Source organism: Gopherus evgoodei, chromosome 9 (assembly GCF_007399415.2).
Source record: "Gopherus evgoodei ecotype Sinaloan lineage chromosome 9, rGopEvg1_v1.p, whole genome shotgun sequence".
Taxonomy (NCBI): domain Eukaryota; kingdom Metazoa; phylum Chordata; order Testudines; family Testudinidae; genus Gopherus; species Gopherus evgoodei.
Genome location: NC_044330.1, coordinates 49,582,558 through 49,596,274, shown reverse-complemented (window position 1 = coordinate 49,596,274; position 13,717 = coordinate 49,582,558). Strand labels below are relative to the sequence as shown.

At 43.4% G+C, this 13,717-nt stretch overlaps 1 protein-coding gene across 2 annotated transcripts in view; it reads right to left on the bottom strand.

Moving 5' to 3' along the window:
* Positions 1 to 13,717, bottom strand: part of NGEF (neuronal guanine nucleotide exchange factor) — a 65,345-nt gene that overhangs the window by 13,187 nt on the left and 38,441 nt on the right. The window contains exons 2-6 of one of the 2 annotated variants that reach the window (XM_030575796.1): positions 9,962 to 10,073; positions 9,507 to 9,667; positions 9,128 to 9,280; positions 6,841 to 6,970; positions 5,459 to 5,533 (exon numbers count right to left, since the gene is read on the bottom strand). In XM_030575796.1, the coding sequence (XP_030431656.1) occupies positions 5,459 to 5,533; positions 6,841 to 6,970; positions 9,128 to 9,280; positions 9,507 to 9,667; positions 9,962 to 10,073 (631 nt within the window). The remainder of the gene's footprint in view (positions 1 to 5,458; positions 5,534 to 6,840; positions 6,971 to 9,127; positions 9,281 to 9,506; positions 9,668 to 9,961; positions 10,074 to 13,717) is intronic. The other variant, XM_030575795.1, reaches the window with a different exon arrangement.

Below are 13,717 nucleotides of genomic sequence, written 5' to 3'. Positions count from 1 at the left end.
CGTAGGCTCTGAAGTTTTATATTGTGTTGTTTTTAAGTACAATTATGTAACAAAAAAAATCTACATTTGCAAGTTGCACTTATAGACTCATAGACTTTAGGGTCAGAAGGGACCAATATGATCATCTAGTCTGACCTCCTGCACAAAGCAGGCCACAGAATCCTACCCATCCACTTCTATAACAAACCCCTAACCTATGTCTGAGTTATTGAAGTCTTCAAATTGTGGTTTGAAGACCTCAAGCTGCAGAGAATCCACCAGCAAGTGACCCATGCCCCACGCTGCAGAGGAAGGCAAAAAACCTCCAGGGCCTCTGCCAATCTGCCCCGGAGGAAAATTCCTTCCATACCCCAAATATGGCGATCAGCTAAACCCTGAGCATGTGGGCAAGACTCACCAGCCAGCACTCAGGAAAGAATTCTCTGCAGTAACACAGATCCCATCCCATTTAACATCCCATCACAGACCACTGGGCTTACTTACCTGCTGATAATCAAAGATCAACTGCCAAAATTAAGCTATCCCATCATACCATCCCTTCCATAAACTTATCAAGCTTAGTCTTAAAGCCAGATATGTCTTTTGCCCCCACTACTCCCCTTGGAAGGCTGTTCCAGAACTTCACTCCTCTAATGGTTAGAAACCTTCGTCTAATTTCAAGTCTAAACTTCCTAGTGTCCAGTTTATACCCATTTTTTCTTGTGTCTACATTGGTACTAAGCTTAAATAATTCCTCTCCCTCCCTAATATTAATCCCTCTGATATATTTATAAAGAGCAAGCATATCCCCCCTCAACCTTCTTTTGGTTAGGCTAAACAAGCCAAGCTCTTTCAGTCTCCTTTCATAAGACAGGTTTTCCATTCCTCGGATCATCCTAGTAGCCCGTCTCTGAACTGTTCCAGTTTGAATTCATCCTTCTTAAACATGGGAGACCAGAACTGCACACAGTATTCCAGATGAGGTCTCACCAGTGCCTTATATAACGGTACTAACACCTCCTTATCTTTGCTGGAAATACCTCGCCTGATGCATCCTAAAACTGCATTAGCTTTTTTAACGGCCATATCACATTGGCGGCTCATAGTTATCCTGTGATCAACCAATACTCCAAGGTCCTTCTCCTCCTCTGTTGCTTCCAACTGATGTCTCTCCAATTTATAACTAAAATTCTTATTATTAATCCCTAAATGCATGACCTTGCACTTTTCACTATTAAATTTCATCCTATTACTATTACTCCAGTTTACAAGGTCATCCAGATCTTCCTGTATGATATCCTGGTCCTTCTCTGTGTTAGCAGTACCTCTCAGCTTTGTGTCATCTGCAAACTTTATTGGCACATTCCCACTTTTTGTGCCAAGGTCAGTAATAAAAAGGTTAAATACGATTGGTCCCAAAACTGATCCTTGAGGAACTCCACTAGTAACCTCCTTCCAGCCTGACAGTTCACCCTTCAGTACGACCCGTTGTAGTCTCCCCTTTAATCAGTTCCTTATCCACCTTTCAATTTTCATATTGATCCCCATATTTTCCAATTTAACTAATAATTCCCCATGTGGAACCGTATCAAATGCCTTACTGAAATCGAGGTAAATTAGATTTACTGCATTTCCTTTGTCTAAATAATATGTCACCTTCTCAAAGAAGGAGATCAGGTTGGTTTGGCACGATCTACCTTTTGTAAAACCATGTTGTAATTTGTCCCAATTACCATTGACCTCAATGTCCTTAACTACTTTCTCCTTCAAAATTTTTTCCAAGACCCTACATACTACAGATGTCAAACTAACAGGCCTATAGTTACTCGGATCACTTTTTTTCCCTTTCTTAAAGATAGGAACTATGTTAGCAATTCTCCAGTCGTACGGTACAACCCCTGAGTTTACCAATTCATTAAAAATTCTTGCTAATGGGCTTGCAATTTCATGTGCCAGTTCCTTTAATATTCTTGGATGAAGATTATCTGGGCCCTCCGATTTTGTCCCATTAAGCTTTTCAAGTTTGGCTTCTACCTCAGATGTGGTAATATCCACCTCCATATCCTCATTCACCTTTGTCATCCTACCATTATCCCTAAGCTCCTCATTAGCCTTATTAAAGACTGAGGCAAAGTATTTATTTAGATATTGGGCCATGCCTAGGTTATCCTTAACCTCCATTTCATCCTCAGTGTTTAGCGGTCCCACTTCTTCTTTCTTTGTTTTCTTCTTATTTATATGGCTATAGAACCTTTTACTATTGGTTTTAAAATCCCTTTGCAAGGTCCAACTCTACTTGGCTTTTAGCCTTTCTCACTTTATCCCTACATGTTCTGACCTCACTAAGGTAGCTTTCCTTGCTAATCCCACCCATCTTCCACTCCTTGTAGGCTTTCTGCTTTTTCTTAATCACCTCTCTGAGATGCTTGCTCATCCAGCTTGGTTTACAACTCCTGCTTGTTTTTTTCCCCCTTTCTTGGGATGCAGGCTTCCGATAGTTTCTGCAGCTTCGACTTAAAGTAATTCCAGGCCTCCTCTGCATTTAGATCCACAAGTTCGTCAGTCCAATTCACTTCCCTAACTAATTTTCTTAATTCTTTAAAGTAAGCCCTTTTGAAGTAAAAAACCCTAATCCCAGATCTATTTCTGTTTATCCTTTCATCTAGTTTGAACTGAATTAGCTCATGATCGCTCGAACCAAGGTTGTCCCCTACAACCATTTCTTCTATGAGGTCCTCACTACTCACCAAAACCAAATTTAAAATGGCATCCCCTCTTGTTGGTTCTTCAGCTACTTGGTGAAGAAATCCATCAGCTATCACATCCAGAAAAATCTGAGCCCTATTATTCTTACTAGCACTTGTCCTCCAGTCTATGTCTGGGAAGTTAAAGTCTCCCATGATAACACAATTCCCATTAGTATTTACTTCATTAAAAACATTAAAGAGGTCTCTATCCATATCCAAATCAGATCCCGGCGGTCTGTAGCACACCCCAAGCGCTATCTCAGGGGAGGCTCTAGTAGCTTTCTTTCCCAGTGTGATTTTTGCCCAGACAGACTGTCTTATCCATTCCATCACTTCTTATTTCTTTACAGTTAACCTCATCATTGATATACAATGCTACTCCACCATCTTTGCCTTTATTTCTGTCTTTCCTAAATAGCACCATAGCCTTCAATACCTGTACTCCAGTCATGATTACTATTCCACCATGTTTCTGTTATCCCTATAATATCTGGTTTCACTTCCTGCACCAGTAGCTCTAGTTCCTCCATTTTGTTACCTAGGCTCCTCGCATTAGTGTACAGACATCTTAATTTTTGCTGTTTGGCTTCACTGACATTCTTTACCCGGTTAGGCACAGACATTCTACCACCAGCATCACCTGTTAGACTGGTATCTACACTACCCTTCCTCCTTATGTCAATTTTTCTGTCTACGGCTGTATCCCCTCTTACTTTGTTTTCTTCCCTCTCAAGGTTAAATTCCGGCGTGGAGATCACCTGGACATCTCCCAACCATCTCCCCCAAATTCCTAGTTTAAAGCTCTCTTAATCAGTTGGGCGAGCCTCCATCCTAGAAGTCTATTTCCCTCCTTACTCAGGTGAAGTCCATCCCGAGAGAACAGTCTTCTGTCCATAAATGCTTCCCAGTGGCCGTACATCCCAAAGCCCTCCTTATAGCACCACTGCCTGAGCCATCTGTTGATAGCCATAAATCTTGTCACACCTTTGTTGCCCTTCTCTAGGAACCGGCAGAATCCCACTGAAGATCACCTGGGCCTCGATTTCCTTAAGCGTCTTCCCCAGTCTGGCATAGTCTCCCTTGATACGTTCCAGCGAGAATCTAGCCGTATCATTCGTTCCCACATGAAGGACAATCAACGGATTCTTTCCCGCTCCCGTTAGGATCCTTTTCAGCCTCAGGTCCACATCCCATATCTTAGCACCTGGCAGACAGCACACCCTTCTGTTCTCTGGATCAGCTCTAATTACAGGCCTGTCTATTCTTCTCAGTAAGGAGTCCCCAATCACATAGACCTGCCTTTTCCGGTCTATCCCCTGCACCCACTGGCTGCAAGTCCTCTCGATTCCTATTCACTCTTGCAATCCTCTTGGGGCTCATATTTGGTGTTGCCTCCATTGACTCCTCCCCTCTTCCTGTAGGGCTAGCAGCTCTTCCCTTTTTCCATGCCCTCTCTCCTTCAGCGACCACTTGCTGTGCCCCTTCTTCATTTCCCAACTCTACAAACCTGTTCCTGAGTTCTATTTCTCCTTCACTGGCCCGTCTTTTCACAACAAAGATTGCACTACAGTACTTGTATGAGGTGAATTGAAAAACACTACTATCATTTTTACAGTGCAAATATTTGTAATAAAAATAATATACACTTTGATTTCAATTACAACACAGAATAAACTATATGAAAATGTAGAAAAAATCCAAAATATTTAATAATTTTCAATTGGTATTCTATTGTTTAACAGTGCGATTAAAACTGTGATTAATTGTGAATAATTTTTTTGAGTTAATCACATGAGTTAACTGTGATTAATCGACAGCCCCAGATTTTACAAATCTGACATTGCACCATCAACTGGAAAGCTGACATTTTAGCACAGCTTCAAATTTAAAACATTCTATTTTATTTAAATCACAATCCAGGATTCATTAAGTACCACAGACTCCTGGTAATAAAGAAGGGAGTGGCACCTGTCAAAAGTCTCAAATACCCTGGAAAACTCTATCCCCAACAAACAGAGCTGCAGAAAGTTTCAGGACCTCTAAACATTTAGCACAGAGGTCCTCTCATATACTGCCCCATATAGACAGAGTAAGAGGACTCTCACCCACCATCAGAATATCCTAGGTGGAAGACACCACTAGGCCTTCCCCATGTTCTGAGACTATCCCATAATGTGTACTCTGGCAGGTAGTGTGCTAGAAATAACTAACATAATTGAATTTCCCCTCTCTGTCACACCTTTCTATAGGCCTCTTGGGAATGGGAATACACACAAGCTTAAGCACTCATAAAAAGTACCTCCTTAAAGAAACTACTATTCTAGGTCAGAAAAGTAAGTTGCACCACAGGATAAAATCCAACCCCCATACAGTCCACTACTGGCTGCAGCTAATTAAATATATTTCCCCATAGACTCCATCACCTTCAAATAGCTACAGAAACAATTTGTATTCTCTGAAACGTGCAGGCAACTCTTCTCTCTAGAATCTCCTACAGAGCAAACATATAATAAGAGCAATTCCTCTGTCTATTATTTGCTATCATGGTCTGCCCTCAGGTGAGAATAAGGGGAAACAATTACTCTGAAACACAATGAGGCAAATGTATCTCGGATGTAACTCCTCTGAGGTCAGTGGAATTGCACCAGGAATGCATATCACCCAGCACCTTTTTAAAGACACTGAGGATGCTGGTTAATTCTCATTCTTCTGAAATTTGCCATCAGACTTACTGTTTCCAGTTCTTTGTGTGCTTCAAGGGCAGTGGTTTCCTTCTCGGATTTCTCTTCCACTTTTTTAAGAATATTCTGCACAGGAAGCAAAGGTGGAGTTAATTTCTCTCCTTGCTTGATAGCACACAACATTTTTCAGACACTACCATCCTCTTGGCCAAATTTGACTATCAACAGTAATAAATATTGGATAGGTAACGGTATATGAAGTCTTTCCCCACGAGGTTGCTGAGTCAGATCTAACCCCATACTGGCAGTAACTGAAAGCTGTTTCCATCAACTGGCTATTGAATAACCTATGTAAAATGAGTGTCATGATCTCAGACCAGTAGCTAGGGGACAAGCACATATTTTATTAAATTTTATTTTATTTTATTTTATCAACCTGGCAACAATTGGTAACGTTGGTAATCTCAGTAGATAGGATGTCACTCAGACTGAACTATTCCCTCATCATTTGAAGGGAGCCCTCCACGGCAGGGTTGAGGTACACTAGAAGGCAATGAGGGGATGACAACCACCGTTGGACTTGTTCTGTGGATAGAAATTTCCAAGGCTGGCCATCACTACAATTCCTCTCAAGCATTATATTGTCACAAACACATTTACACACACTCAGCCCAAGACAAGGTGGTCTCTTCAGGTAAGTACTGGGGAAGCACCAGTGAAACAGTGGTGAAGAGACATTTGGTGCTCATAAATAACTGCCTGGCACTTAGGGTAGGGGGATGGTGCTGTGCAGAGATTTCAGATGTATGTATCAGAGAGGAAGGGGACTATTGCATCACTTTTATTTTGGGAAGAGTGTCCTTGGCTATTTAGTAATTTCCTTTCTCGGCAGTTTCCAATAGAAGAAAATACTGAGTTGAGTCTTAAGTGGCTTTTCTCCATTAATCCCTTCAGCTCTTGTCCTCTCACTTCCTGTGTCCTATAGACCTGACTCTGCACCAACCCTGATTATATATGAATCTATCTATTCTGCACCCTGATCATACATGTGCACGCTCCTCTGACTACATCACTCTGCCTTCTTGGCCTTTCATCCAGCAGGCCTATGAGTTCTCCTCTCCTGAACCAGCATCGCCTCTCCTCATGCCTGGCTCTGCATGGCACCACTTTCCTGAACTACTGCCACCTCACTTCCCTACTCCCTCACTTCACTCCTCTCCCCTCCTCTAAAACTCTGATGTCACACTGCTTCTCCTAGCTTCAATATTGACTCTAGGTAAGACATGGGGGGCAAGGGAGAAGAGTGTGTGTGTGTCTGTCTCTGTTTGTGTATGCGAGAACATGAAAATGCTAACGTTCCATGACAGCTAGCTAGGGGAGTCCTGGAGGGAGCATAGGGGACTGTCAGAAGACAGAGCAGAGTGGAGCTGTACCTGCACCAGTAGCTTGAGCCGCGTGATCCTCTGAAATGGCAAAATCAAAAAGGATGAGAAGGGCAGGCCTTTGCACTTGGGATCCATCTCCAACTGTGATATCACCTCCCGGAAAGCTGTCTTGTCTTGGCTGAGAATAGACAGACAGATTGAGAGTGCTTTGCTCACTTCCTTGTGTATCAGACCTGTGTTTGGAATGGATATGTCTCTGTGTAGTGCTGCTTTCCATACAACCCCCTTCCCCAGAGATAGCATCTGCCTGGTCCTCTCTTCAACTAAGGGGAAAATAAATTCACTGAACACTCCTAGGTGTATTTTGGTTGAAGTTTGGCTTTATTTATAGCATTAGGGGATGGAAAAATAGACAAAGTACAAGTCACCATAGTGGATTCACATGTGTAGCACATATAGATTTAGCAGCACATGCTGAGTGTGTAGGAGTGCGTGAATGGGGTGTGTGTCCAAGTAGATGAGTCAGAGGCATAATTATACATTTTTACACAGTTGGATCATTGTGGCAAAGTAAAATCCACACAGTCATAGGAACAAGCCATGCCATAAAGCAACTCAAGCTCAAATAGTCTTAGCTGTTATTGACAGCATGAAAAATCTTATCTGACATCTTATTTGGCACTGCAATGAAGCAGTTCATACTGCTGGAGATTCACTTGGCATTGCCAGGGTTCTGCCATTTGGAGTTCACAGTGATGGAGGTATTGCCAGGACGAATACAGAGGAATCTCACAAGTCCCAACTGGTATAAACAAAACACTACTCTAAGAAAAGTCCCTCTACGTGATGTTTCCTGGCACTTGCAAGAACATGCTATGAGGAAGCTTACGTTACTGGAGTCCTAGCTGACAGATGTGAGGATAGTATTAATTTTGTTTGAAGTCAGTCTTTAATGCATGTACTTGGAAATGCACAGTAGAAATTTAAACAAAAGAATTATTCATAAGGCAGGCAGGTATTCTTATGTTTGCATGACTGCTTGAATTACCAAATCCAAGACAGGCTGTAATTGTATGCCTGAGAGAGTGTAGAACTAAATGCAGGGGAAAACTCCAACATACAGCAGCAGATAAGCACTGCAAAATGTTACTGCTTGCTTAAAGATTGACTAAATCATCCCATTTTTAAACTGATCATTCTTTCCTAGACCCAAAAGACTCTGCACTTCAACCTCCTTCTCCAGAAGCCACCCCAGATCCAAACAGGCCCCTTTAGTGATGTCACACAACCCAGCCAATCTTCTATTTCTCTTCTGGGCTCAGCCAGTTGCTCTCATCAAATTGTTCATATTCTGAGACTTCTTTGTGCTACTGGTGCCCCACAAGGCACTGCTCACCTCTGTCCCAGGAAACACTAGGGTGCACGACATTTGAAAATAGCAGTCTACTAAATCCAGCAGAGAGTTCCCTTATAGCAGAGGAACCAGTAGATCTATAGTGTATCCTTTTGAGGTCAAAGAGAGGGAGCTGGAGGGCAGAGAAAGGAAAGGGGCAGTACTCTTCCATACTCATCTGAATCTAGCTAAAATGATTGTTGCTAAAATGTGGAAATGTACAGGTCAAAATCTGTAACTGGTTGGCTTGAAAAAAATCCGGGGCATTATTACTAAGGAGAAATGAATTCATTTGCTGAAAGACAAATTGCTAGGGTCCCCTTACTTTGATCTGGTAAAAGAAAATTCCCAGCTGGCTAACAGAAATTTGCTGGATTTGAATATACTTGAGAGAACACTTAGGACAAAATCCTCTGGTGCAGGTGACCTACACATAGTGTAAGACCAGGGCAAGATGGGGAAAGTAGCTTTATAGTCTTCAAGAAGAGAATTTATCAACTCTCCATAGAGTACATGCCTTTCTGAGAATCTCAAGACAGCTGTAACTAGACTCAGGACCACAAAGCTGAAATCATACAACTATCTTTATCTTCATAACTTTTGCCTCTACCTGCACTTCACACACACATGCAGATTTTACAGCTTTGTGCTCTGTTGTATACGTTATATGTTCTTCGCACTTTGTAAATGACAACTCTGAACGTATTTAGGATGCTAGTTTTCAAACCTGTCATCTGATCCTTCAAATAAAATGTAAACTATTGTATGTTTTGTTTAAATAGATTCAGCACCAGTTTAGGGAAAGGATAGAGCTCATGTTTTCCAAACCAGTTATCAATCCCCTGCAAATGCCAAGTTAAAAATAAAACGCTGTCATCTTGAATAAAAAATTTGGTTGCTGGATTTTTTGCAAATAATTCAAGGTCAGATAATAGCACTTACAGAAGTTGCTTGTAAGCTCTCTCCTGGTAGGTCTGGTTGGAGACGTAGGTTACATACACCGAGAAGTGATTAACTGTGTGCTGGTAGACAATGTCGCACACATCTGAGATCACAATGTTCTCTTCCACCCGCTGCTCAAGATCTAAGAGGAAACTAGAGGAGAAATCCAGAATTCATATTAATCATGACCTGCAATTAAAGTCTCGGACCCAAACAGTTTGGAGGGGAAACCAATTAGTACTAATGCAGACTCTTTAAAAGGAGTTAAGTCTTCACCCAGTCGGCTCCTCTATCCCTCCAGAACAGAAGTCATCTGAGCTAGTAGCAAGACCCTGTTCCCAACTCAGCAGAGCCAAAAGGCTAATATCAATTGTCTTACCGTTCGCTGACAGCCATGACATCAAGGACGTTGGAGAAGAGGATGTGAGCCTCAGATGGATGTAAGATCTTTTTTAGACGTTCATTCTCCATGAAGTGAGACACCAGCAGATTCAGACTCTTGTAGTATGAGGCTTCAGAAGTGACCAGTTCAAACATGGCCTTGAGGAAAATCCCAAAAAAGAAACATCAACAACATAGTAATAGGTTGAGAGTTCATAACATTCATTGTGCACTCTACTTGTAAAAAGACACTATGAAAGCTCACAGGCTTCCTTTGTGATAATGAAAACATTCATACTGCATGCTACTAACAAAGTCCTGTACAGTTAACCATCCATTCCTGAATCAGTCAGTTTGGCTCCAAAATGTAATAAAAGCTCAAATTGTACAATAGTAGCATCCCCTTACGTACTATATATGATTATGGCCAGGAAAGTGACTCTGAAATGGTACCTTGGTATGGCACACAACTTCTGCCTCGGCCTCTTCTTCTGAGTCCAGCATGATTAGTTTCCGACAAAACAAAGTTGTACTGCTGTGTGTACTGCACTGCAGAGCCAACCTACTGTACCATAGTTGTAGAAAAGCAATATAGCATCAAAAACAAATTGCTCACCAGTAACTGGCATTCCTTAAGAATATACAGGTCCACACTCTTTGAATATGCCTGTGCATACCATATGAGCCTCAAATCCTCTAGACCAGTGGTTCTCAGTCAGGGGTACGCGTACTTCTGGGGGTACACAGAGGTCTTCTGGGGCTACAATGTTTATATTTCAATTGATTTTATAATAATTTAAAAATTAAGCAATTTTTCAGTACTAGTGTGCTTTGACACTTGTATTTTTATGTATGATTTTGTAAGCAAAGGGTTTTTAATGGAGGTGAAACTTAAGTTATGTAAGACAAATCAGACTCCTGAAAGGGGTACAGTAGTTTTGAAAGGTTGAGAGCCACTGGATTAGAAAGCTTTGATTGTTTGAGGGGGAGAAGGGAAAGACCTTGACTCAAACCATGGAACACTCCATGCAAGACTATACAATGAAACAGGGCTCTGGCACACTTTCAGTTCCTTCCACTTCCTCATTGTCTTACGAACTCTGAAGATGAGGGATGGGAAACTATACTGATGATCTACTTGATGAACTCAAGTTACTAGTGAATAACTTTTCTCTTTTGACTAGTATCAGTACAAATCCCCTCTTGAGAGACTGGCAAGCAATGAGCACCAGCAAGGAGGTGGTACTGAAGAAGGTATCAACTAAACAATGACTGCAGAATTGCTCTTCAAATAAGGCCCCAATGGGTCTAGAACCCAGGCCTGTAGAGCTACCAGGCAGCTGACAGCTCCAGGCCATCACCCAGCTGCAGTTGTAACCAATCTGCACTCCACTTCCCATGACCCACTGTGGACACAGACTCTGGGAAGCTTCACCTCAAGGGTTTGAGGAACAGCAGCCTCATGGCTCCTGATCAGCTCCCTACCCTATATAAACTCAATGTGGATTCCAGGAAGTATCCAGGCAACAACCCAGATCTTCTGTAGTTACCACGACCATCCCTACTCCTTACCCTTGAATTCCTGACTTGACCTCTGCTTGATTTGAATTTCTCCTCTTGACTTGAACCATGACACCTGACTCAGAATCTGGCCCTTGGTAATGACCCTGGCCTGGACCTGACTACGAACTTCTCTGCTGCTACTCAGCCCAGTTATCACAGCTCACAACAGAGAACCAAGCTCTGCACAGGTAGTCCACCCAGGTCCATGAAGGAAACATGGCACTGTGGGCCCAGCTGGCACAGCACTCTGCAGACAACCAGATGCTACAAGAGCCAGTGGCCCAGCTGTAGGAATGAGAACGCCACATACCTGGATGGACCCAGTCTCCCTCCTAGAAATTTTCAATGGGGACTGCAAAAATTCAGGGGGTTGTTTACCAATGCTGCTGCTGTTTCTTCTCTGCCCTCAGTCTTAACCCACTAACCAAGTGAAAGTAGGACTCATTCTTTGTCTCCTGATGGGAGATGCATTGGACTGGGCCTTACCCCTACTCAAACGAGCAAGCCCAGTGCTATCAAACTGGGATACCTTCCTCCAAGAAATCTCCACCATATTTGACAATCCCCCACCATGCCTGCTTTGTAGAGGTGGCCCTCTGCAAACTTCAGCAGGGGCAGGGGCCGGCCTCTTCCTGTCTTCCAATGGCCTCCAAATGAAACGCCAAAAAGTGGAGGCAGTACAAACCTGGGAGCCCTCCAAAAACTTCAAGGAGCTACAGTGCTTCTAGGGGTTCTTTAACTTTTATAGGTGCTTTATCTCTGGGTTTTCAGGCCAAACAACTCTACTGACAGCACTTCTCCACATTGACACCGCCTTCACTTGGTCTCCGGAGGCCCAACAAGCATTCAACTGGCTAAAGACAACCTCTACCAGTGCCCTAGTCCTGGTCCATCCCGACCCAGCACACCCTCTGTCATTGCGACCAATGCCTCCAATGTGGCAATTAGGGCCACTCTCTCCCGAAGGCATGGTCCCCGACAGCACCTCCACCCTTGAGCCTACTATTCACAGAAGCTAACTCTGGTCAAACAGAACTAGGCAATTCTAGATAAAGAGCTTCTAGCTATCAAAGCAGCCTTTGAAGAACGGAACCACTATCTGGAGGATGCACGGTATCCAGTACAGGAACACACAGATCATAAAATATTGGAGTACCTCTGCCAAGCCACAGTGTTGAACCAAAGGCAGCTTCACTGGGTCCTAGTCTTTACATGCTTCAATTTCACCATCACGTACCATCCGGGGCCCCCGAACAAGATGGCTGATGTCTTGTCCCGAAAAGGGGAACATCTCACCAGCCAAGAGCCTCCCCATGTGAAGTCCCTATGCATTTGTAAGTCCTGGAACTTCCTGGATGGCACAATTCCCCAAGATCTCACGTCCCTGATCTTCTCAGCTACAGGGAAGGAGCCACAAGAGATGAAAATCTCTCCTATTCAGCTGAAAAAGATTTTCTAGCCAATAGTTCTAAACTCTCCCACATAACTTTTTTTACTTTTCCTGAAAAAAAACTGTCTCCAAAAGTCATGGAAGAGCGACCCAAACTACTAATTGCAAAGACTTGAGACCTGTATGATTGTATCTGATTCTGTTGCAACAGAGGATCCAGAAGGGGTGGCAGAAGCAAGGATTGGCTCTTTTACCAGATCCAGAAGTTCTAAATACCAAACTGTCTGGCCCACTTTAGGGCTACCAGCAGAACTGAGTCAACAAGTTCAAGCATGTTACTTTTCAGACACCTGCTTGACCATTTTCGGGTTTACTGGCTTCTGAACTAATCCCCAGGAGCAGTAGGCCAAATAGGGTTGCAGATGGAAGGCTGCGCGTCCTTGCAGAAGACAGATTTGCTTTCACAGCTCATAGGAACAGTTCTGGTGGTTGGGAGAGCCTGTCCCTTTCACATACATCTTGACTTCATACCTGCAGTGCTCGCCATAAGCAGTTTTTCAGATGCTTCATGTTGGGACTTAAGTGATGGTGAGCCTTATGATTAAGAGATTGGACTGAGACTCAGGAGATCTGGAATCTATTTGCAACTTCATCACACTTCTTTTGTGACAATTCACTTGAGGTCTATGTGGTTTGTTTCCCCATCTGCAAACTAGGGAAAACATCACTACCTCTGAGGAGTGTTGCAACAATTAACTCATTGCCTATTAGTGTTCAAATACTACAGGCAGGGGCGGCTCTATGTTTTTTGCCGCCCCAAGCACTGCAGTCAGGCGGCCTTCGGCGGCACGCCTGCGGCTGGTCCGCTAGTCATGCAGATTCGGCAGCATTTCTGCAAGTGATCTGCCTGTCCCGTGCCTTCGGTGTACCCACCGCCAAATTGCCACCGAAGCTGCGGGATCGGCAGACCTCCCGCAGGCATGCCAGACTGCCGCCCTCACGGCGACTGGCACGTCGCCCCCCGGGGCTTACCACCCCAGGCACGCGCTTACTACGCTGATGCCTGGAGCCACCCCTGACTACAGGAATAGGGCACCTTTCAGATGTCTATTGTTGTTTAGTGCTGTAAGTTTACTCAGTCATGTACAAGAAGTGAGCTGTGCCAAACAAATAACTGGGACCCACAATAGAATTCTTAAGGTTGGGAGCTGTGCCTTTATTGGAGCTATCAGAGAAAGGAGAACACCTTTTCTGAA